A 21,430-nucleotide genomic window follows, 5' to 3' on the forward strand; every position below is an offset into this window, starting at 1 on the left:
GTGGGGGTGGCAGCGGCGTCGGAGGGGGGGGATGCAGGGCCCCCGGTCGTGATGACGCCTCGAGCCCTCACCCCCAGCTTTCGCGGACCCTCGCATGTGCCCAGGCTTGCTCCTGCCGCTTCTTGGGAAATGTGTCAGCTGGGCGGGGACTTGCCCCTTGCGGGAATGGCACCCTTGACGGAGAATGCCTCGAAGCGATTCCTGGGTCCTCACCCTAAAGACGGAGCGGCCACTAGGTTAAAGAGGCCTGCCTGCGCTGGGGAGTCAGGAGGGTTCGAATCCCCTCGCAGCTCGGGGGCTTGGTTTACCCCTCTGTGGAATGGACACAATAACAGTCCCTACCGTCCAGGGTAGTTGGCGGAACTCAGTAGAGCGCTGCGAGCAGCGCAACCGCAGAACCGCGGTGAGCCCGGCCCCGGGTCGGGACCTCTAGCACCACGAGCAGCCCCCTCCCCACACACACCCCCCCCTCCCCGAGCCCGCCCGGCCGCTGCGCCCCTCATTGCCTCAGTTCGGAAATTCCAGCGCTCGGGCGGCCGACGAGGGGGGACAACGCGACTAAGGCTCGGCACTTTTTCAATCCGGAAATGCCGGAGCCCTCGTTCCGGAGGGGAAGGCGTAAGATTTCCGGGAAAGTAGCACCGCCCCTCTGCCCCCCGGACCCGGCCAATATAAAAGGCCCGCCAGCCGGGGCCATGCGCCAGTCTGTGCCGCCGCAGGTCTTTGTCCGCCCGGCATCGGCGCGCTATGGCTCTCGCCGCCGTCCGTCCCGCGCTGCCAGCGCTCCTGGCCCTCATCGGAGCTCTGCTCCCAGGTGAGTCGGGGGGGAGCGGGGGCTGCCGTCGGGCCCACTCCCGGGATCCCGGCTGCGCCCTGGACGCACTGGGAGGACCGGCTGGGGACAAGCCCCAGTCGTCCTTAGGTAGCTGTTTATGGGAAGTTTGGGGCTAGAGCCACGGGTTGAAAGTCAGCAGCCGTGGGTTCGAATCCAGACCCTGTATCACTTCCATGCGATGCCTCAAGTTATAGGTGGAGGCTCCCAGGCCTCAGTTTCTCAGCTGTACAGTGGAGAACGTAATAGCGGCCCCCTCGAAATGGTTGTGTCCTGGCCGAATGCCACGCCTGGCTCCAGGACTCGGTCAGATTGTGTGGCGACGAGTCCCGTGCCAAGCTGAGTAGGCTGGGGACCCCCCCCTCCCAACACACTACATTATGTTCCTCATCCCTCCTGCATATCTCCCCCACCCCCCGACCCAACCCCCCCCCCCCGCCCCTCACCCTGGGGAAGTCCAGGACTGCCTCTGCTCAGGGGAATTCCAGGGCTGACTTGCCCTGAGACCAGAGGCGCGCCCCAGCACCCCTCCACCAACCCCAGTCTGCAGGGAGGGGAGATTGGGGGGGAGCAAATGGCAGTCAGCGTTGGGAAGCGGAGAGTGGGAAAGGGACATCTGTGGTTGCCATCTCTGCAAAGGGTTCCGGTCCAGATGCCAGTATGAATTCTACTGCTTTTCAGCTGAGTAACTTCACGTCTCCCAGCCTCACCATTTCACTCTGTGAAGTGGGAACTATCCCCGAATCACTCTCGGAGAATTCACGGAGCTGCTGCTTTCCCACACCTCCACCCCCAGACAGAGGAGACCCAAAGCTGGGGACAGGAATCTTTGGAAGAGGCATAGCCGGGGGGAGGGCAGAAAGATGTGTTTTCTTCCAGCTTTGGAGGCACCAGGAAGTCTGAGGGAGCTAATCACCACAACCCCCTTTCTTCCTTGCAGCCAGGCACTGCCTGCCTTGTGCTTGGAGCCCGCTGCATTAAGCAGGGGCTGGGATGACTATATTTACCCGCCTTACAGAAGGGGAAATTGAGGCCTTGGGAGGGGAGACCACTTATTGGAGGGAATAACTGGAACCTTTCCATTCCCGGAGGGCTAGCCTCCTCTACCTCACATCTTGGGTCAGATCAGCACACTGACTTTATGTCCCTCCTCTGCTAAAGCCCTCCGTGGTTCCCCATTGCCCTCAGAATGAAGAACTTGTCCTTGGCACCGCCTGCACTGCCCACATGATCGATCTTCCTGACCTCATTTCTCCCAGCTCTTCCCCCTCACTCACTCTCTCCGGCCACACTGCCTCAGGACCTTTGCACTTGTGCCTTTTGCCTAGGATTAATTTCTCTCTTCTCTGAATGGCCAGTCCCTTCTCATCATTCAAATCTCTCCTCATGCATTACCCTGTCACCAAGTCACTGTCTGTTCTTTCACTCTGTTTTGCTTTTGCCGAAGCTCTTATTAACATCAGTTCCTAATTATCTTGTTTGCCTGCGAATTTTTTCTGTCTCCCACACTGAAGGCAGAGTTTTGCCTCGCGCAGGCTATGTGCCCAGCACTCAGCCCAGGCCGGATACGCGGTAGTTGCTGCTGAGCTCAATTTGTCCTGTCCCCCATCTTTTGTTCTAGGACTCGGAGGTGCCCAAACCTCAGTGCACCCCCCCAACGCCATCATACCCCGAGGAGGCACTGTGCGGGTGAACTGTAGCAGTTCTTGTGACCATCCCTCTTTCTTGGGCCTGGAAACTCAGCTGACTAAGACGGAAGTGGCTCATGGGGACAACTGGAAGACCTTTGAACTGAGCGATGTGCAAGAAGATAGCTCTCCAATATGCTTCTCACAATGTCAAACACAGACGATGGATCAGATGCACCTCACCGTGTACTGTGAGTGGCTGGGCCCAGGGGCTGGATGAGGCAGGCTGGGGGTGGGGCAGAAGTGGACGCGTGGGGGTCCCCTCAGGCTGGGGCAGCCTTTGTTGCTTAGCGGTGGGGACAGAACTGGCTCGCCAAAGGACCGGTGGGCACATCTTCAGAAATCGGACGCTTAACTAACTGAGCCACCCAGGCGCCTCTAGATACGACTTTTTTTTTTTTTTTTTTTAAATGTTTTATTTATTTCTGGGAGAGAGAGAGAGACAGCGTGAGCAGGGGAGGGTCAGAGAGAGAGGGAGTCACAGACTGAAACAGGCTCCAGGCTCTGAGCTGGCAGTCAGCACAGAGCCCGACGCGGGGCTCGAACCCACGAACCGCGAGATCATGACCCGAGCGAAAGTCAGACGCTTAACCAACTACGCCACCCGGGCGCCCCTAGATACGACTTTTTAAAAGAAGATGCAGTTTAGGGGCACCTGCTGGCTTGGTCGGTTGAATGTCCAACCCCTGATTTTGGGTCAGGTCAGGATCTCACAGTTCATGGGTTCAAGCCCTGCTTTGGGCCCTGCGCTGACAGGGCGGAGCCTGCTTGGGCCTCTCTCCCTCTTTCTCTGCCTCTCCCCTGCTTGCATGCACGCTCTCTCTCTCTCAAAATAAATCAGCATTAACAAAACAGAAAATGCAATTTAGGGGTGCCTGGGTGATTCAGTCAGTTAATCGCGTCTGACTTCGGCTCGGCATGATCTCTCAGTTCATGGGTTCAAGCCCCACGTCGGGCTAGGTCCTCGTAGCTCAGAGCCTGGAGCCTGCCTCGGATTCTGTGTTTCCCTCTCTCTCTGCCCCTCCCCTGCTCGTGCTCTGTCTCTCTCTCACTCAAAAATAAATAAACACTAAATAATTTTTTTTTAAAGAAGATACCATTTAAAAGTAGCTGGGACATGGCATTTTTCACATAGTGGCAGCAGTCCGAAGAGTGGCTAACAACCATGCTGGCCGGACGGTGGGGAAGGAAGCAGTCCTGGGCCAGTGCTGAGAACGTGGGAACATAGAGAAGCAGAACCCTGAGCGGGGAAGTGGGTGTCAGTTCTCTAAATGGCCCACACATTTGTTTTGGCAAAGAAATCCCATTCCTCACACTTGGGCTTACATGTGTCCCCGCCCCCGAGGGAGCGGAGCGGCTGCCAGATGGGGTCATTCACTGCGGCTTTATCTGCAAGGGCAAAAGCATCCAAGCCACTCGGGCATAGGGCGCTGGGGGTATAAACTGTAGTCTGATCACTGGAAGGAGTAGTATGCAACCGCACAAAGAGAAGGAGGAAGCTCCCGTGTCCCGAAAGAGGAATGAGCTCCCAGGTGTCCCGTCAAGTTCAAGAGAAGGAAGGCGTGCCCAGAACGAGTGGCATGCCATCCTTGGTGTTGAGGAGCAGCAGGGTGGGGTGAAGGACGCCCTTGTTGATGCATAAAGGAGCCGTGAGAGGAAATCCAAGAAATGAGAGAGAGAGGCGCTGGGGGAGGGGTGCTCCAGGAAAGGGCACTGGCCGGTTTTTTCCATGTGCCTTCTTTTTTTTTTTTTTAATGTTTACTTATTTTTGAGAGACAGAGCGTGAGCAGGGGAGGGGCAGAAAGAGGAAACGCAGAATCCGAAGGAGGCTCCAGGCTCTGAGCTGTCAGCACGGAGCCTGACACGGCGCTCGAACTCATGAACCGCGAGATCGTGACCTGAGTCGAAGTTGGCCGCTTAACCGACTGAGCCCCGCAGGCGCCCCATCCATGTGCCTTCTTTTCCTCTGGGCACTCGGAACCACGAGAACTACGATTACTGTAGGCAATGAATAAATAGAATTCAGATGAAAACAAAACGGAACAAACAAACAAGAAACGACAGAAAGGGAGCCAGCCGACCAGTCTCGGGGTTAGACAGCTTTGGGTTCCAGCCCCAGCAGGGCCCTTGAGGACTGGGTGACCACGAGGGACACGGCTTGTTGACCGACTTTGCCGCGAGAGCTCCTCATGTGGATGCAATGATGCACTGAGGCATGAAGGACATGCCACCATCATGGCGCCTGGGCAGGGCCTTTGGGAAAAATGGCAGCTTTGCTTCTGATCTGGAGCATGTCTGCGCAGATCCTGGCTCCCAAGGAGAGCCCCCAAATGTTCCCAGAGGCCTGTAAAACCCCGGCAAACGTCCCTGGGGGACTTCTGCATCTGGGGATGATAGTGGAAAGCCCAGTGCTCTGACTTTGAGTACCAGGCTTTGCCTTAATTTCCAGCTCTCTGAAAGGGAGCTGACGTCCCGCACCCAGGCAGGGGGTCACCTAGGAGGGACTCTATCTAGCTTGGTCCTGTCCCAGCCCTGGTGTAAAGATGAGGGAAGATCCCGGGGTGGCTGAACTTTCTCTAGAAAGGAGAAAAGTATTACCTCCTGTAGTGACCCCTAATTGGGCCTTGAAGGGTGAGTAGGAGTTTGCTTAGACGGGCATTCAGGGCAGAGGACACAGCCTAGGTTTGAGTGGGAGAACAGGCTGAATGGAGGGGGTGGGTGTTAGGAGGGGCTGAATACCAACAGATTGGTGGGGACCTTCTCAGGGTGGTAGGGAGCCATGGAGGGTGTGAGAGCAAACCAGGGATCTAGAGAGCAGGAGGCTGGGGCGCCTGGGTGGCTCAGCCCATTAAGTATCCAACTCTTGGTTTCGGCTCAGGTCATGATCTCCCGGTTCGCGGGTCCGAGCCCCGAATCGGGCTCTGCGCTGACGGTTCGGAGCCTGCTTGGGATTCTCTCTCTCTCTGCCCCTCCCACGTGTCTCTCTCTCTCTCAAAATAAACTTAAAAAAATCATTAGCAGAAGGCTGGCCTTTTGGGAAGCCAGCGAGCAAGTGGCCGTGGACCTTGTCCAGGCCACATGTGTGGGCAGTGGCTGGGTGGAGGCAGGGGGGGTACTTAGAAGAGTAAACTAACCAGTACTGAAGGCTGGGGCTCAGGGAGAGGTGGGGGCAAGAGCTCCTCCCCCAGTCTGGGCTTCAGGGCAAGGAGTTGTGCTCAGAGGGACGAGCTCCATTCGGGGGCTGAGGTTTGAGGCTTGCACTAGCTCTGCACACTGGTGTTTGCAGCAGGTGCTTAGGGGTAAGCAGTGGACAGGGGTTTTCTTGCCCTTCTATCTTTTTAAAAGCTTTAGTGAGATATCATTTCCATACATAAGTCACCCCCTTCAAGTGTACAATTCAACAAGTTTGAAGGTATTTATAGAGTAGTAGCACCGCCGCCTAATTTTAGAACATTTCCATCACACCTCAAAGGAAACCTCACGTCCACTTATAGTCATTCTTTCTACCTCTTAAATGCATTAATGAAAGTCTTACCTCCAATAGCCCATTTTGTAGCTCGGGACACTGAGGCTCGATTTCTCCAACCGTGAGAGCTGGAGCTGTTTCCGGGGCCAAGTCGCCCCCCGCTACAGCCCGTGTCACAGAAGCCCCAAAGCTAGGAATCAAACCCGGCGGTCTCAGTGCTAAGTCACAGCTCACTGGGACACGGCTGTCAATTCTCACTTTCAGTCCTGGCTTGAAACTGTCACCTTATGTGGGACGGGGACCCTGGCCTGCAAACCCCAAGCCCACATGTGTTTTCAGGGGGGTACTCAGGAGTTTCGTTTTGAGTGGCTGTGGGCGGTTCTTGCATTTTTAACATTTCAGGGGACCACACAGCACCTTTGGGAACTTCTTTCCCTTAAAAGGGGGCTCCTGAAAGGCCTTAAGTCAGCGCGGGTGACTCAACTGTAGTGTTTCTATCAATACAGAGAGCCTACTGTGTGCCAGCAACAGATCAGGGAACAGAGCTGAAGTTACGTGGCGTGGCGGGGAAATAGAGGCGAAACAAGTTAACTGACTAGATGTGTGGCATCCTTGGGTGTCAGAGAAAAATAAGGCCAAGAAGAAGAAGAGAAGGGGGAGCATGGGGTCTTTTCAAAACCATCTCTACTGGACTGGGCAGTTCAAATTCACGCCGGGGACTCCAGATGATAGAGCATGAGGGTTTTTTCCACTTTGCACTCTTAGACGCTGCAGTGAATAAAGACTGGGGTTTTTTGCCCCCTTCCCAACCACCTGGGGACTTCCCACCGGTTTATCCTGAAGCTCTTAACATTCCTGTCGTGCTTAGGTGGTTTGGGGTGTGTTGTGTGAAGGGCAGGAGAGGGGGAGTCTCCTGGGCCCGGTGTGGCCGGCGCCCCAGCGCCCCCTGCCGGCGGGCAGCGTCTCTGGCTCACACGACACCTCCCCCCGCCCCCCCCCCAGGGTTGCCGGAGCGCGTGGAGCTGGCACCCCTACCCACCTGGCAGCCCGTGGGCGAACACCTCACCCTGCGCTGCCTGGTGGCTGGCGGGGCGCCTCGGGCCAACCTCACGGTGGTGCTGCTCCGCGGGGAGGAGGAGCTGAGCCGGCAGCCGGCCGTCGGGGAGCCCGCGGAGGCCACGGTCACGGTGCTGGCGGGCAGAGACGACCACCTCGCCAGTTTCTCGTGCCGCACGGAACTGGACCTGCGGTCCCGAGGGCTGGAACTGTTCCAGAACAGCTCGGCCCCTCAGCAGCTGCGAACCTTTGGTGAGGCACTGGGGAGCCTCCAGAGAGGATGGGCTGGGGGGAGGGGTGTTCCTGTTTGGGGTGTGGGGAAGAGGGCCCTCTGGCCGTGGGGGTGCTGAGGTGGTCACCTAGATTACAAAGGCTTCTGGAAAGAGCATGTTCTTGGCTACCAGGGTGGGGTGCACTGGGGTGGGGTGCCCCAGCTGCAGGATCTGAGAAGGTGGTAACCCTGTATGTGTGCCGGGCAGGGGTGACCCCAGGCCACAGAGGCTCCTGGGAAGAGGATGTTCCAGATGGGGGGATGAAAATGCCCCCAGGAAAGGGCTTCAGGTGACCCGTCCCCTCTGTGTTCACACTCACCCTCTCTCGCCAGTCCTGCCAGCGAAGCACCCAAACCTTGCCACCCCCAGGGTTGTGGAAGTGGGGGCAGAGTGGCCTGTCGACTGCACCATGGACGGGCTGTTCCCAGCTTCAGAGGCCCAAGTCCGCCTGGAGCTGGCGGGCCGGAATCTGCACCTCAAAGTCACGCACGACAAGGACTCCCTGTTGGCCACGACCAATGACAAGGCAAACATGGAAGAGGAGGGCACCCAGCACGTGTCATGCGTGGTGACGCTGGGGAACCAGAGCCGGTCCTGGCGGGAGGATGTGACCTTCTACAGTAAGTAGAGAAGGGGGCGGGGCTCCCAAGGGGTGGGGCCAACGCTGGGGGGTTGTGCTCACCCTGTGCCCCGCCCCCAGGCTTCCCGGCTCCCAACCTCACCCTGAGTGAGCCAGAGGTCTCCGAAGGGACCATGGTGACCGTGGAGTGTGAAGCCCATCCCGGGGTCACGGTGATGCTGAGTGGGGCTCCAGCACCGTCTCCGGGACCCAGGGCCCAACTCCAATTAAACGCCAGTGCCGAGGACAACGGGCGCCTCTTCTCCTGCGCTGCCACCCTGGAGGTAGACAGACAGGTGGTGTACAAGAACCGGACCCGGAAGCTCAGTGTCCTGTGTGAGTGGAGCTGCCAGACAGTGACTCCTAATCCCCAAGACCCCAGGAGCTCCTGCCCTCTGAGGGTCCCCCCCCGGCCCTCTCCCCAGATCCTGGATCCTGGAGTCCTCCTGTCCCGGGCGGTGAGGGGTGTCCCGGTCCCTGACCTCAGCCTTCATCTTGCTCTGTTTCTCCAGATGGCCCCCGACTAGACAAGAGGGATTGTCTGGGAAACTGGACGTGGCAGGAAGGATCCCAGCAGACCCTGAAGTGCCAGCCTTGGGGCAATCCAGTTCCTGAGCTGAAATGTCACCGGAAGGGGGATGGTGCTCCGCTGCCCACTGGGGACCTGAGGCCTGTCAAGCGGGAGGTTTCGGGCACTTACGTGTGTGAGGCCAGGAGCCCCCGCGGTGAGGTCATCCGTGAAGTGGTCGTGAACGTGATCTGTGAGTGTGCCGCTGTTTAGGGCTGGGCAGGGCGGAGTCAGTGAGCCTGGCCGAACCCTCATCACCCACTGTGTCCTCCCCACAGACCACCGGAATCACATCCTCACCACCATTCTGGTGACCATTGCTTTCACCGTAGGAATCACGAGCCTAGCCGCTTACCTCTATAACCGTCAGCGAAAGATCCAGAAATACAAGTTACAGAAGGCCCAGGAGGCAGCTGCCATGAAGCTGAACACACCGGCCACGCCCCCCTGAACCTGTCCGGGAAGGGGGCTCCTCCTCGGCCCTCCCCCCACGATGATGCCACATTGAACAGTGGCAGTCACAAGCCATTCAGCTCCACCCACCTTCCCAGGACTCCCGGGGACAGAACCGAGGCCTCAGGATAGAGACAGCATTTGGGATCGAGGCACATGCACACTTTGGATCCCCAAGCCTCACACCTGACCTGTCGCCACAGGACTGAGCCACGAGGAGGGGACGAGATTTTGGGTCGTGACTGTGAAGGGTGCGGAAGCCTGTCCTGGCCAGAGGGTGTGTGGTGGGACACTTAACACGGGGCACCCAGCTGGGAAACAGGGAAACCCACCCCCCAGTCCTAGAGAGAAGTGGCCTGCACAAACACCCACAGCATGGAGACACATGTCCCCGTCCTTCCTCTGACAGATACCAGCCCCAACGCTGCTGTCCATGGACTGTCCCCAACTTTGGATGATGATGTATTTATTAATTTGTTCTCCTGCAGGCTATTTATTGAGTGCCTTTTATGTGGGCTAAAATGGTAAAGAAAAGGAACGTAGGTTCCTGTCCTCAGGGAGCCCTCAGTCTAATCTCATTCAGGGCCGCCAGGTACAGTTGTACTGGCTGCGCACTGCAACGGAGTGTGTGGCAAAAAGATCAGCTGGGGCTGGAATTTCCTACTCCATTGTCTAAGCTGCTTTCCCCCAGAAGGGGACTGGCAGCAGTGATAAGGTTTCATTGGTAACCTGCCCAGGGATAACCCACTGAGCCCTTACCGCACCCCCCCATCTCTGACACTGACCTGTTAACCACCCCTCTGCCCATGAGCGTGTCCGCGAGTGCTCACAGTGGCACGTGGCACGCCCACTCACTGGCAGCTAAACCATGGAGTCCCATGAAACTGCCCAACCCCTGTGTGTCCCTGCTTTGTCTACCTGGTTCCATCCCAGTGGGACCATGCAAGAACAGAGCACTCCGCAACTCCAAATTCCTGTGGGGACGAGGACCCTGCTGGCAGTCGGGTGGAGAGGCCTGGGAGGATCCCCTCCCAGTTCCGGAAGCCTCTTTTTTGTGCTAATAAAGCTTTTTCTCGTGCGCCTGCCTGGTGTGAGTTAAGGGAAGAGGTCACGTCCAGCTGGAGCCTTTTCTAGTCTGGTCCTCCCACTTCCTCCCCCCAGAAAAGGCTGCCGGTTCAAGTCCCACCCCTGAGGCTCTAATCCAAATCTGGGGCTCTTGAGAACCTCTTAAAATGCTAGCGAAAATTAAAGATTCTTCTTCAGAAACTCTTGGCCCTTGGTTTCCAGTGGTTTGGAATCCCATCCTTGAGCCCGGGGAGGGGCTGAGGGTCTTTACGCAGGCTCCAGGGCCCTCTAGGGGCCCCTGACTCTCCGGGTGGGGTTGAGGAGGCGGGGCTGCAGGCCTCCTTATCTCCACGGCCAGCCTAGGCTCCCTGGCGTGGGCCCCTTCAGTCTGGGTCCTTTCCTATGGGGTCTCTGCTCCCCGTCTCGCTGCTGGCTTTGCTGGCGGCGACCTACGGGGGAGGCGGGAGCGCGCGTTGGCGCCGGGCTGCGCGGACTCAAGGCCCCGGAGGCAGCTCCCCGACGCCCTCGGAGACCTCCGTGCCTTTCTGGGTGCGCGTAAGCCCGGAGTTCAAGGCCGTGCCGCCGGGGAGTTCCGTGTGGCTTAACTGCAGCAGTAGCTGCCCCCTGCCGGAGAATTCCAGCCTCAGCACCCGGCTGCGGCGGGGCCGAACGCTTAGTGGGCCCGGCTGGGTATCGTACGAGCTGGTGGATGTGAGGGCCTGGAGCTCCGAGGTGCGCTGCTTCGTCACCTGCGCAGGAGAAACGCGGGGGGCCACGGCCAAGATCACCGCCTACAGTGAGGGACTGGGGCTCAGGCTCTCCTGGGGTGAGGGGAGGGGGACGGGGGGTGGGTATTTGACAGTCGCGTTAGGGGGCGCACGCGCACCTTGCTCAGCGGCCCCCTCTTGCTTTAGAACAGCCGCAAAGCGTGATCCTGGATCCTCCAGTCTTAGTGGGCAGTGAGTACACTCTGCGCTGCCACGTGACACACGTATTCCCCGTGGGCTTCCTGGTGGTGACTCTGAGGCGCGGCGGCCGGATCATCTACTCTGAGAACCTGGAGCGTTTCACCGGCCTGGATCTGGCCAATGTGACGCTGACTTACACGTTACCCGCTAGGCCCCGCGACTTCTTCCAGCCCGTGACCTGCCACGCACGCCTCAGTCTTGATGGCTTGGTGGTCCGTAGCAGCTCGGCACCCATGACGCTCACAGTCCTCGGTGAGGCCCCTCGGTAATCCTGGAGACTTGAGGAGGGGTGGGGGAGGGTGACGATCCCAGCAGGGTGAGAGAGCCAAGCGGGAGCTCCGGACGGGTCGTCGTATCTTCATGTTCCTAATTCTCACCTACCTCCTGTCCCCAGCTTGGAGCCCCGCGCCCAAGGTCTTGGCCTCCACCTCCATCGCAGCCGTTGTGGGGATCCTTCTCGTCGTGGGGGCCGCCTGCTTGCGGAAATGGCTATTGATGCAGTCCCGGGCCGTAGAGGGGGGGGGTCCATGACGGCTGAGCCAGAGGAAGAAGGAATCAGAAGTAATTTGGGGGACCCTGACTGGCTCAATAAAGCCTTCCTCAGTCAGCCTCTGTCCCAGCCCTCATTCTCAACCACCTGGGGACCTGGGCGCCCCAGTCCCTCTGCATCCCCGGCCAAGTGTGGTAAAATACCTCTTCTGCAGGCATTATCAGAGGGGTGCAGATAGGCACAGTTTGAGCACTGGAGGGCTTTGGGCTGTGGGTGGGGGTGGCTCACAGTATGGTTTTTCCTGATTGGCTCCGCTGCTGCCACGCTGCAGCTCTGATTGGATGTTAAGTTTCCTTTCCTATTCCTCCCCCCCCCCCCCCAACTAGCACTTTCCTGAACAGGGGTGGAGAGAGAACTGGCCCCCACAGTTCACCATTAGTGCCCGGGGCGGGGGGGGGGCGAGCACAAATAAGAGGGGCACATGACACACTGAGGGACAGAGATACGAAGAAAAAGTACCCATGTGGTGACTGCGGGGAAAGAGCAATCAGATGGCCCACGTGGGGTGTCATAGACTCGCGTCCTGGCAACGTCTTGATAAGTCACCAGGCCTGGTGGGCACATGCGGGGGTGTCAAAGCTTGGGGCCCAGATGAGGGGTCGCAGTGTTATAGCTGGTCTCTTGGTCTCGCGTGGACAGAATCCGAGCCCGCACTGGGTATCTGGCAGGGCTCCTGCGGCCCAGGGCCCCGCCCACCGCGCAGAAAGCGGATTCAGGGGCGCTCTTGCGAGGCTTGAGCTCATACACGCCGCGTAGACACGTGCCCGCTGCACGCCGGGTAAATACAGACCCAGAGCAGAGCCGACCCTAATTTAGACGCCCGCGAACGCTGCGCGCATGCACACGTGTTCCCGACTCGCTGCCACTTTCGTCCCCACCCCCTCTGTCGCGTGCGGAGGCGGAGCCGGAGGGAGACTAGGGGCGTGGCTGTAATCCACAGCTCTCCGGGTCAAAAGGAGGATTCTTGAGGGAGGCCTCCCCACACCCTTCCACCCTTCCCTAGAACTGTGCCTTCCCCGCATCCTGCTCTTCCCAGATATCTCCTAGCCCTCAAACCCTCAAGCCCCTGCCCAAGGGGCGCGGGGGTGGGGGGGCGGACCATGGGGGCGGAGCTCTGAGTCCAGCTCATTATCCCGGCATCCCAGCTGGGGGGGGGGGGGTTGAGAAGGGCAACCCAGCATCCCCCGACCTCCGCTTCGCCACGGAGGATGACGCGGGAGCGCACGGCCGCCCCCAGAAGGCTCCGGGCGATGGGGCGGGCTTCCACGTAGACCCCGGGGGTCGCTTGCTCCTGCCAGCACGCCTTCGCCAAGGCCGGGAGCACGCTCGCCCTCCCGCCCCCCAGCCGCCTCTGCCGCCGCCCCCTCCTTGGAAACCAAGTTACCAACGTTAAACCAATCCCCGAACGCAACTCTGCCTCCTCCACAACCCACCCGCCGCGCCGTCCTCTCGCCCAGCTCAGCGCTCGCGCTCTCCTCACCTCCTGCGCTTCCCCCCGCGGCGGCGATGCCAGGGCCCTCGCCAGGGCTGTGCCGGCCGTTGCTCGGCCTCTGGGCTGCCCTGGGCCTCGGGTTCCTCGGCCTCTCAGGTAAGAGCCGGGTCCTGGCTCAGGGTGGACAGGGTGGGGGCGGAGTTCCCGGGCCAGATAAGCGGCCACCAAGCCCTTCCTGGCTCCGCCCTCCTCTCGCCCCACTCCCACGCTTCTGCCCCACCTCGAGCCCTGGCCTTTCCCCCCTCTATCCCTCTTGCCACCGACATACACTGGAGACCCAGCTTCCAGACTCCTCGCTCGCCCTGATCTCTACCCTACCCTCTTCTTCGAGATCCTGGGTGCTCTCCCGAATCCAACCTCATGCCCTGGCTACCCCGTGTCTCCCTTGTCCCCTTCCGGGGTACCTCCCCACGCTCTGTTATGCACCCTGGCCCACGGGCTGACATCTTCCTCACTCGTGGTCCGGAAAAGACCCGATCTCTCCAACTGCCGTGACTCAGAGGAGCTATTCCCGCTCCATCCGGAGCCCTGGCAACCGAGTCCCTCAGCTGTTACCGCGGTTCCTTCCCAGACGCCAGCCTTCTGTGTTCTTCTCCCGGGTTTGGGGTCCTCACTTATGCTTGACTCAGTCTCACCTCTCCTTTGCCCTCGCCTCAACCTGTCTCCCCCCTCTCCGGCAAGAATCCTGAGAACCAGTTCGTTTTCCTTCCTCCCTCCCCACGAGGCCCCCTCCTCCCACCGTTGCTGTGTGCGTCAAAGATCCCATCTTTCATCCCCTCCCCCCTCCCCCCATGCTTTCCCATCACTCCATGGGCACCTTGGAGACGGGGGTGTCTCCGCTGCCATGTCCCAGAGATGCCCTCGAGGTTTGAACCCTGGGAGCGCGCCTCCAAACCTGAGGCCGGGACAGGATGCAGGACTCCTGAGTTCTTTCTCGCCCCCTGCTAATTCCCTGAGGATCCCTAATTCAAACAGGGGCACTAAGATCCCAGGAAAGTGGCTCCCCAGGCTGAGCCCACGTTTCCCTGGGCAGCGCTCGCGCAGGAGCCCTTTTGGGCGGACCTGCAGCCCCGCGTGGCGCTCGTGGAGCGCGGGGGATCTTTGTGGCTGAATTGCAGCACTAACTGCCCACGACCTGAGCGCGGTGGCCTGGAGACCTCGCTGCGCCGGAATGGGACCCAGAGGGGCTTGCGTTGGCTGGCGCGGCAGCTGGTGGACATCCGTGAGCCGGAGACCCAGCCTGTCTGCTTCTTCCGCTGCGCGCGGCGCACACTGCAGGCGCGTGGGCTCATTCGCACTTTCCGTGAGTTCTCAGCGGCCACGCTTACTCTTACTACTCTCCCTCCCTTCCAAGCCCCGCCCCCTGGGTCACAGAGTCCTCCCTTTCGGGCTCCACCCTTCGGATCCCCACGCGCTCCCTCTCTCTGGGCCCCTGGGTTCCACGCCACGTCCCTCTAAGCCCCCGCGTTTCCAAAAGCTGTGGTTACCCCTTGCAGAGCGGCCGGATCGTGTAGAGCTGGGGCCACTGCCTGCCTGGCAGCCCGTGGGCGAGAACTTTACCCTGAGCTGTAGGGTCCCGGGCGCTGGGCCTCGTGGGAGCCTCACATTGACCCTGTTGCGGGGAGCCCAGGAGCTCATCCGGCGCAGCTTCGCTGGGGAGCCACCCCGAGCGCGCGGCGCTGTTCTTATCGCTACCGTGCTGGCGCGAAGGGAGGACCACGGGGCCAATTACTCTTGCCGCGCGGAGCTGGACCTGCGGCCGCACGGCCTGGGGCTCTTTGAAAACAGCTCCGCCCCCAGACAGCTCCGAACCTTCGGTGAGTGAGTGGAGTGAGTGTCGCGAGAAGGGGACGAAAAGGGGTCGGGCGAATGTTAAGTTTGGAGGCAGGGAAATCTGAATTCTAATCCTTATTCCAACATGCACCAGCTGTACGTTGTTTTCCTCTATGTGCCTTGAGGATAATACGATTAAGATGGTGCGGGGGCTCCTGGGTGGCTCAGTTGGTTGAGCGCCGGACTTCAGCTCAGGTCATGATCTGATGGTTCGTGGGTTCAAACCCCGCGTCGGGCTCTGTGCTGACTAGCTCAGAGCCTGGAGCCTGCTTCCAATTCTGTGTGTCCAGCTGTCTCTGCCCCGCCCCTCCCCTGCTCACAGTGTCTGTGTGTGTGTGTGTGTGTCGCTCTCAAAAATAAACAAACATTAAAAAAAGTTTAATCTGTTAAAAAAAAAAAAGATGGTGCATGCAACGCGCTTAGTACATACTGAGTGTTGGCTACATAAATTCAAACTGTTCTTTGACTCCCAGCCCTGTCTCCGGATCCCCCGCGCCTCGCTGCCCCCCGACTCTTGGAAGTGGGCTCAGAAAGCCCCGTGAGCTGCTCCTTGGACGAGCTATTTCCAGCCCCGGAGGCTTGGGTCTACCTGGCTCTGGGGGATCAGAGGCTGAGTCCCGATATCACCTTCGAGGGGGACGCGCTCATGGCCACTGCCACAGCCACAGCTAGTGCGGAACAGGAGGGCGCCAGTCAGCTGGTCTGCAACGTGACCCTGGGGGGCGAGAGCCGCGAGACCCGGGAGAACGTGACTGTTTACAGTAAGAGGGAGTGAAGCGGACCAGGAGCGGCTCAGGGGTGGAGCCAGAGGATCGGGAAGGCGGGGCAAAGAGTGGGCGGGGCCTTAGTGTAGGAAGGGTCGTGGTCCGAAAGTCCTTAAGGCGTGGGAAAGATGGAGGACAGAGACTTAGCAGCTGGAGAGGCGGAATCTGAGACACCGGAAGGGGAAAGCCGCAAAACCAGCGAGGATCCCCGAAAGATGTGGAGCGACAACCTCAAGCGGGCGGGGCTATAGGGGCGGAGCCTGAGCATCCCGAGGGGCGGAGCGAGGTACCCACAGGCCGCAGAACCCAGAGGGTTCGGGTGGATAAGGGTCAGCCTAGACTGCAGGAGGGGCGTGGTCAGTGGACTCACAGCCAATGCCCTGTCCCCAGGCTTCCCTGCGCCGGTCCTGACCCTGAGCGAGCCCACCGTCCCAGAGGGGAAGGTGGTGACAGTAACTTGCACAGCTGGGGCCAGAGTCCTGGTCACACTGGACGGAATTCCAGCCGTGGTCCCAGGGCAGCCCGCCCAGCTTCAGCTAAATGCCACCGAGGACGACGACAGGCGCAGCTTCCTCTGCGATGCCACTCTCGAGGTGGACGGGGAGACCCTAAGCAAGAACGAGAGCGCCGAACTCCGCGTCCTATGTGAGTTGGCCTTTAACCTCTAACCTCGTGATTTCCAAGGACCTGCCCAGTCCCCGGTCCTATCGTGGAAGGGCGGCCTTTCCTCAAGGTCCGTGTCTAGCTTCTCTGTATCCCGATCACCTGGCTGCAGACGCCCCTCGGCTGGACGATTCGGACTGTCCCAGGAGCTGGACGTGGCCGGAAGGCCCAGAACGGACGCTGCGCTGCGAAGCTCGAGGAAACCCCGCGCCCTCCGTGCACTGCGCACGGCCTGACGGCGGGGCAGTGCTGGCACTGGGCTTACTGGGTCCGGTGACTCGCGCTCTCGCCGGCACTTACCGCTGCACTGCGGGCAACATCCAGGGCGAGGCAGTCAAGGACGTGACCCTGACGGTGGAGTGTGAGTGAGGGTGCACAGAGCACATCTCTGCCTGTTTCTCAGGGTCTAGGGGGAACTAGCCTACAAGGAAGAGTGGGAACAGGATCTGAAGTGTGCCTTTGGGCAGGATTTTGGAAAAGGGAAGACGCTGGTGAGTGGGATTAGGGGAAAGATGGCGGGGAAAGAGGGAGGGGAAGAAGTAGACGTGTCCATAAGGGTCTGGGGCGTGGCATCTGGACAGAATCTTGGGAAGGGGGATTTTCCAAGCCTTCTAACAATTTTTAGGCTAAAGACTTGGGGACGGTCCTGTGAGCACTTTGTAGGAATCGAAAAAGGGCTCCAAACAGCTCGCAGCTCAACCAGCGCGAAACCTCTTTGGTTCAGTGTCTCTGTGCCTGCCCAACCCTTTTGTGGCCGCCCTTGGACGGAAAGAGGGTCTAGGGCCATTAAGCCAGTCCCCAAACCTCAAACCAAACAACAGATCTTCCTCCAGATGCCCCAGCGCTGGACAGCGTGGGCTGCCCAGAACACATTACGTGGCTGGAAGGAACAGAGGTCTCACTGAGCTGTGTGGCGCATGGGGTCCCGCCGCCGAGCGTGAGCTGTGTGCGCTCTGGGGAGGCCAGGGTCCTGGAGGGCCTGCTGCGTGTGGTCCGGGAGCACGCAGGAACCTACCGCTGTGAAGCCACCAATGCTCGAGGCTCTGCAGCCAAAAATGTGGCGGTCACGGTGGAATGTGAGTGGGGACAGCACAGGGCAGGATGGGGTATGTGAGGATAACCTTGGCCTGACTTCCAGTCTCTGTGTGACCTTCTGCTCCCCAGATGGCCCCAGTTTTGAGGAGCTCAGCTGCCCCAGCAATTGGACATGGGTGGAAGGATCTGGGCAGCTGTTTTCTTGTGAAGTGGATGGAAAGCCAGAGCCAAGCGTGGAGTGCATCGGCTCGGGGGGCACCAGTGACGGGATGCTGCTGCCACTGGCACCCCCAGACCCCCGCCCCAGTGTCCCCAGCATCTCTAGCAAACTGGCACCTGGTATCTACATCTGCAATGCTACCAACAGGCACGGCTCCATGGTCAAGACCGTCGCCGTGAGCACGGAGTGTGAGCGGGGCCCAGGCTGGCGGGAAGTAGGGGCGCCCCAGGGTCCAGGCCCCTCCCTGACGCCCCCTTGGCTGCTTTGCAGCGCCGCCGCAAATGGATGAGTCCACCTGCCCTGGTCACCAGACGTGGCTGGAAGGAGCCGAGGCTGCAGCGCTGGCCTGCGCCGCCCGGGGTCGTCCCTCCCCACAAGTGCGCTGCTCCCGGGAGGGCGTGCCCAGGCCTCAGCGGCTGCGCGTGTCCCGAGAAGATGCGGGTACCTACCGCTGCTTGGCCACCAACACGCATGGCACGGATGCACGGACTGTCACCGTGGGCGTGGAATGTGAGTGGGAGCGGCACCAGATAGAGGGCACTCAGTCCCCAAAGCAGTGACTTGAAGCGGTAGGCTTGCCTAGGACAGTTCGAGGCCCCTCCCTCAGTCCCCTTCCTGAGAACAAGGATTCTTCGTCCAAACCTGAGGGTAATGAAAACTCTCGGGAACAGGAGCCCGGGTCCCCTCAAGCTCTAAGGTCAGAAGGACACCGGTGCAGCTCACCATCTCTCATTCAGTGACGCAGGACAGAGGATTTTAGCGTATGGGGAGGTGGCTCTGATGGGAGGCAGGAGCCTTGGCTGCCCATCCGAGGAGGGGCGCTGCCAGATTGTGGTTGGGTGGAAGGTCAGTAGGTCAGTGGCTGGACCGGCTCTGAGCGGCCCCTCCAACCTCCTGTCCCCTGCAGACCGCCCGGTGGTGGCCGAGTTGGCAGCCTCGCCTCCCGGAGGCGTGCGGCCAGGTGGGAACTTCACGTTGACCTGCCGCGCAGAGGCCTGGCCCCCAGCCCAGATCAGCTGGCGCGCGCCCCCGGGGGCGCCCAACATCGGCCTGTCGAGTAACAACAGCACGCTGAGCGTGGCGGGCGCCATGGGCAGCCACGGCGGCGAGTACGAGTGCGCAGCCACCAACGCGCATGGGCGCCACGCGCGGCGCATCACCGTGCGCGTGGCTGGTAAGTGGCAGCTGGAGGGGCGGGGCGAAGGATCTGCAGGGGGCGTGGCCTGCGCCTCGGTGCCCCTGACCCGGTCCTAGTGTCCCTCTCATTCCCCCCGCAGATGAGACTGAAGCGAGTCAGGGCAGAAATCAGGAGCGCCCTGACGAGTGGGGTTTCGATGGCGGGTTGGGGGTGGGAAGTGGTGGGAGAGGGAGCCGACTGGGACTCAAGGGAGGGACCCCCAAGGGCTGTGATGGCTGTGGGAAGGGGCTTATTAACTTGGGGTCGGTTATGTGTGGTAGAGATTTGATCTAATAATTCGCCCGTTGCTGTGGAGAACGGGGGTTGGAGACGGACCTAGAGCAGAGGATGCAGGTGGGGGGAGCCCCCACCCAGATCCCCTCCCCCCGCCTCTCTGGGTTTTCCGAGGTGAAGGAATGACTCGATCTCCCCCGCCCCCATCCTTTTGGGGGTGAGAAGAGTTGGCTGACTTGTGGGTAACTCTGGGGCTAGGGGCTTCCTATGCCGAGATGACACACCTCGGGTTCTGGGCGCTCGGGGTAGCCTTCAGGGCTTTCTCCTCTGCCCCACCCCTCTCTGTGAGTTCCCTGGGGTTCCCTGCCAGCCCCGGGAGGCCTGATCTCGTGCCTGGGGGGGGGGGAGGGGGCGGGGAGAGGAGGCCGGGCTTGGGAGCCTTGGGCCGGTCCACCCTCTTTGACGATCTCCACCCCGCAGGTCCGTGGCTGTGGGTCGCCGTGGGCGGCGCGGCGGGGGGCGCGGCGCTGCTGGCCGCGGGGGCCGGCCTGGCCTTCTACGTGCAGTCCACCGCTTGCAAGAAGGGCGAGTATAACGTGCAGGAGGCCGAAAGCTCCGGTGAGGCCGTGTGTCTCAACGGCGCGGGCGGCGGCGCTGGAGGGAGCGCGGGCGCCGCCGAAGGTGGAACCGAGGCTGCGGGCACCGAGGAGGCGCAGGCGGGTGGCGAGGTCTTTGCCATCCAGCTGACGTCAGCGTGAGCCCGCTTCCCTCTCCCCGCGGGCCGGGGGACGACCCCCCCCAAGCCACAGGGGGGCTTACTTATTGTTCTATTTATTTATGTATTTATTTATTGAATTCCAGGGGCGTCACCCCCTTTTTCTACCCCGCCCCCCAATAAAGTTTTTATAAAGGACTCTGGATCCGTCTGCTTCAGTCCGCGATGTGGAAGCAGCCCGAGGTTCCAATGCCAACCCCCGTGGGATATTCCTGCAGAATAGGAATATCCTATTTTTGCTTGTTTTGCTTGTTTGCTTGTTTGTTTTTGAGGGCCTACTACGTGTCAGGCGCAGCGCAAGCCGCCTTCATGCGGTGTGACCTGGAGGTGTCCAGTTTCCTGTTCTCAGCTGACCCTTGGGCCGGGGTGGGGACTGCACGCCTTCCGCCAGCTCCCTACCCCTTATCTCATCCGTCCAGCGCGCTGCCCTCTAACCCGGCAAACACATGGGGGTGGGAGCTAGGTGATTCCCCAGGCCTTGTTCCAGGCAGAGCTGAGGCTGCCTTCCCAGGATGGGTGGAGGCCCCTCCCCCGGGGTCTGGGCATTGAGCTCCTGTCCAGGTTGATTAAATGCAGACAAGGGCTGCAGTTATGAGCCTCAGTCCCCAAGATGTCCCTTCTGTCAAAGGGTGCATCCCTGCCCCCACCCTCATGCCTCCTCCATCCCATGTCCATCCACGGAGGCTCAGTTTACCCCTAACCTGCTTTTTGACTGCCCATCACAACTCAGAAGAGGCACGCGGGTATCAGCTGCAGCCCCCACGGCACAGCACCGTCTCCCTCCCCTCCCCGCAGCAGAAGGAGAGAACAGCTGGGCCTCCCCCCACCCTTGCAGTCTCTGCCTCCCTCCAAAGCAGGAACAGAGCCCGAGAGAGGGAAGCGGTCCAGGACAGCTCCCAGTCCATCAGCTGCCCCAGGCAAGCATTTCCTGAGCAAAGGTAAGATCAGGAAAGGGGGAGGGGGTTGCGCCGGGGGGGGGGGGGGGGGGGGGGGGGGGGGGGGGGGGGGGGGGGGGGGCGGTGCCTAGAGGCCTAGCCAGGGTACAGAAGGCAAAAAGGCACATGCATGGTGCAGCCTCTACTGTCACACACGCCCCCTTAACCGCCTCTCTCCACTCCCACCGGCCTTGGGGTCTCACAAGGTCAGGCCTGCCGCAGGGCCTTTGCTTTTGCCATCCACTCTACCTGGACTGTCTTCATCTCCAAGTCCCGCATGTAGTTCCTACGGGCCTCTACACAGATGCCAGAGAGGCCTTGTGAGTGAGGACCATCACTAAAGTACCCCCCCCCAACTCCTATCTCCTTACATAATTTATTTTCTCTGTGGCACCAATCGTGACTTATTGGGTATTTAATTGAATATTTGTTTCCTGTCACGTTCGAATTTTGGCTTCACTAGAGCAGGGATCTTTGTTCCGCTCACCATATAGTGTCCCCGTTGGGGCCTGGCACATAGGAGCTGGTCCATAAAGGCCGAATAGGTGGGGAAAAAAGACTGAGCTCACACACAGTCTGAGACCTCTGTGTGTTCAAGTGTGAATCCCCATGGAACTACATTCTGGGCACTGGGGTGGCCTGTCATGGTCAGGGACACAGATGTGGCCTTGGACCTCTGAAATCACGGTCCAGGTGGAGAGATGAACGGGAATGAAATAACTCCAGAGTGGTAGAAACTTGGAAATTCTGGTAGGTTCTTTTTTT

General features: G+C 60.1%; 3 protein-coding genes across 3 annotated transcripts; all 3 read left to right on the forward strand.

Annotated features, from left to right (window-relative positions):
* Positions 1-692: 692 nt before the first annotated feature.
* On the forward strand, positions 693-10,032 carry ICAM1 (intercellular adhesion molecule 1). The gene is made up of 7 exons (XM_039251035.1): positions 693-814; positions 2,454-2,711; positions 6,989-7,294; positions 7,647-7,934; positions 8,015-8,269; positions 8,446-8,694; positions 8,780-10,032. The coding sequence occupies exons 1-7, from the start codon at positions 748-750 to the stop codon at positions 8,950-8,952; spliced, it is 1,596 nt and encodes a 531-aa protein (XP_039106966.1). The 5' UTR covers positions 693-747; the 3' UTR covers positions 8,953-10,032.
* A 352-nt stretch (positions 10,033-10,384) lies between these two features.
* On the forward strand, positions 10,385-11,594 carry ICAM4 (intercellular adhesion molecule 4 (Landsteiner-Wiener blood group)). Its single transcript, XM_039251021.1, has 3 exons — positions 10,385-10,815; positions 10,934-11,239; positions 11,382-11,594. Exons 1-3 carry the CDS (start codon positions 10,422-10,424, stop codon positions 11,516-11,518), a joined length of 837 nt encoding a protein of 278 aa, XP_039106952.1. The 5' UTR covers positions 10,385-10,421; the 3' UTR covers positions 11,519-11,594.
* A 1,256-nt stretch (positions 11,595-12,850) lies between these two features.
* Positions 12,851-19,868, forward strand: ICAM5 (intercellular adhesion molecule 5). Its single transcript, XM_039250926.1, has 11 exons — positions 12,851-13,125; positions 14,063-14,332; positions 14,526-14,846; positions 15,336-15,623; positions 16,017-16,271; positions 16,402-16,650; positions 17,123-17,365; positions 17,454-17,732; positions 17,815-18,054; positions 18,452-18,718; positions 19,436-19,868. Exons 1-11 carry the CDS (start codon positions 13,044-13,046, stop codon positions 19,711-19,713), a joined length of 2,772 nt encoding a protein of 923 aa, XP_039106857.1. The 5' UTR covers positions 12,851-13,043; the 3' UTR covers positions 19,714-19,868.
* The last annotated feature ends 1,562 nt before the right edge of the window (positions 19,869-21,430 follow it).

This window comes from Hyaena hyaena, unplaced genomic scaffold (assembly GCF_003009895.1).
Source record: "Hyaena hyaena isolate Hyena2069 unplaced genomic scaffold, ASM300989v1 scaffold_392, whole genome shotgun sequence".
In the NCBI taxonomy this organism is placed as follows: Eukaryota; Metazoa; Chordata; class Mammalia; order Carnivora; family Hyaenidae; genus Hyaena; species Hyaena hyaena.

Coding starts and splice junctions, on each gene's coding strand:
- ICAM1 (XM_039251035.1), top strand. CDS start 748: ATGGCTCTCGCCGCCGTCCGTCCCGCGCTGCCAGCGCTCCTGGCCCTC. Junction 815..2,453: donor CATCGGAGCTCTGCTCCCAG/GTGAGTCGGGGG, acceptor CTTTTGTTCTAG/GACTCGGAGGTGCCCAAACC. Junction 7,295..7,646: donor TCAGCAGCTGCGAACCTTTG/GTGAGGCACTGG, acceptor CTCTCTCGCCAG/TCCTGCCAGCGAAGCACCCA.
- ICAM4 (XM_039251021.1), top strand. CDS start 10,422: ATGGGGTCTCTGCTCCCCGTCTCGCTGCTGGCTTTGCTGGCGGCGACC. Junction 10,816..10,933: donor GGCCAAGATCACCGCCTACA/GTGAGGGACTGG, acceptor CTCTTGCTTTAG/AACAGCCGCAAAGCGTGATC. Junction 11,240..11,381: donor CATGACGCTCACAGTCCTCG/GTGAGGCCCCTC, acceptor TCCTGTCCCCAG/CTTGGAGCCCCGCGCCCAAG.
- ICAM5 (XM_039250926.1), top strand. CDS start 13,044: ATGCCAGGGCCCTCGCCAGGGCTGTGCCGGCCGTTGCTCGGCCTCTGG. Junction 14,333..14,525: donor TGGGCTCATTCGCACTTTCC/GTGAGTTCTCAG, acceptor TACCCCTTGCAG/AGCGGCCGGATCGTGTAGAG. Junction 14,847..15,335: donor CAGACAGCTCCGAACCTTCG/GTGAGTGAGTGG, acceptor TTTGACTCCCAG/CCCTGTCTCCGGATCCCCCG.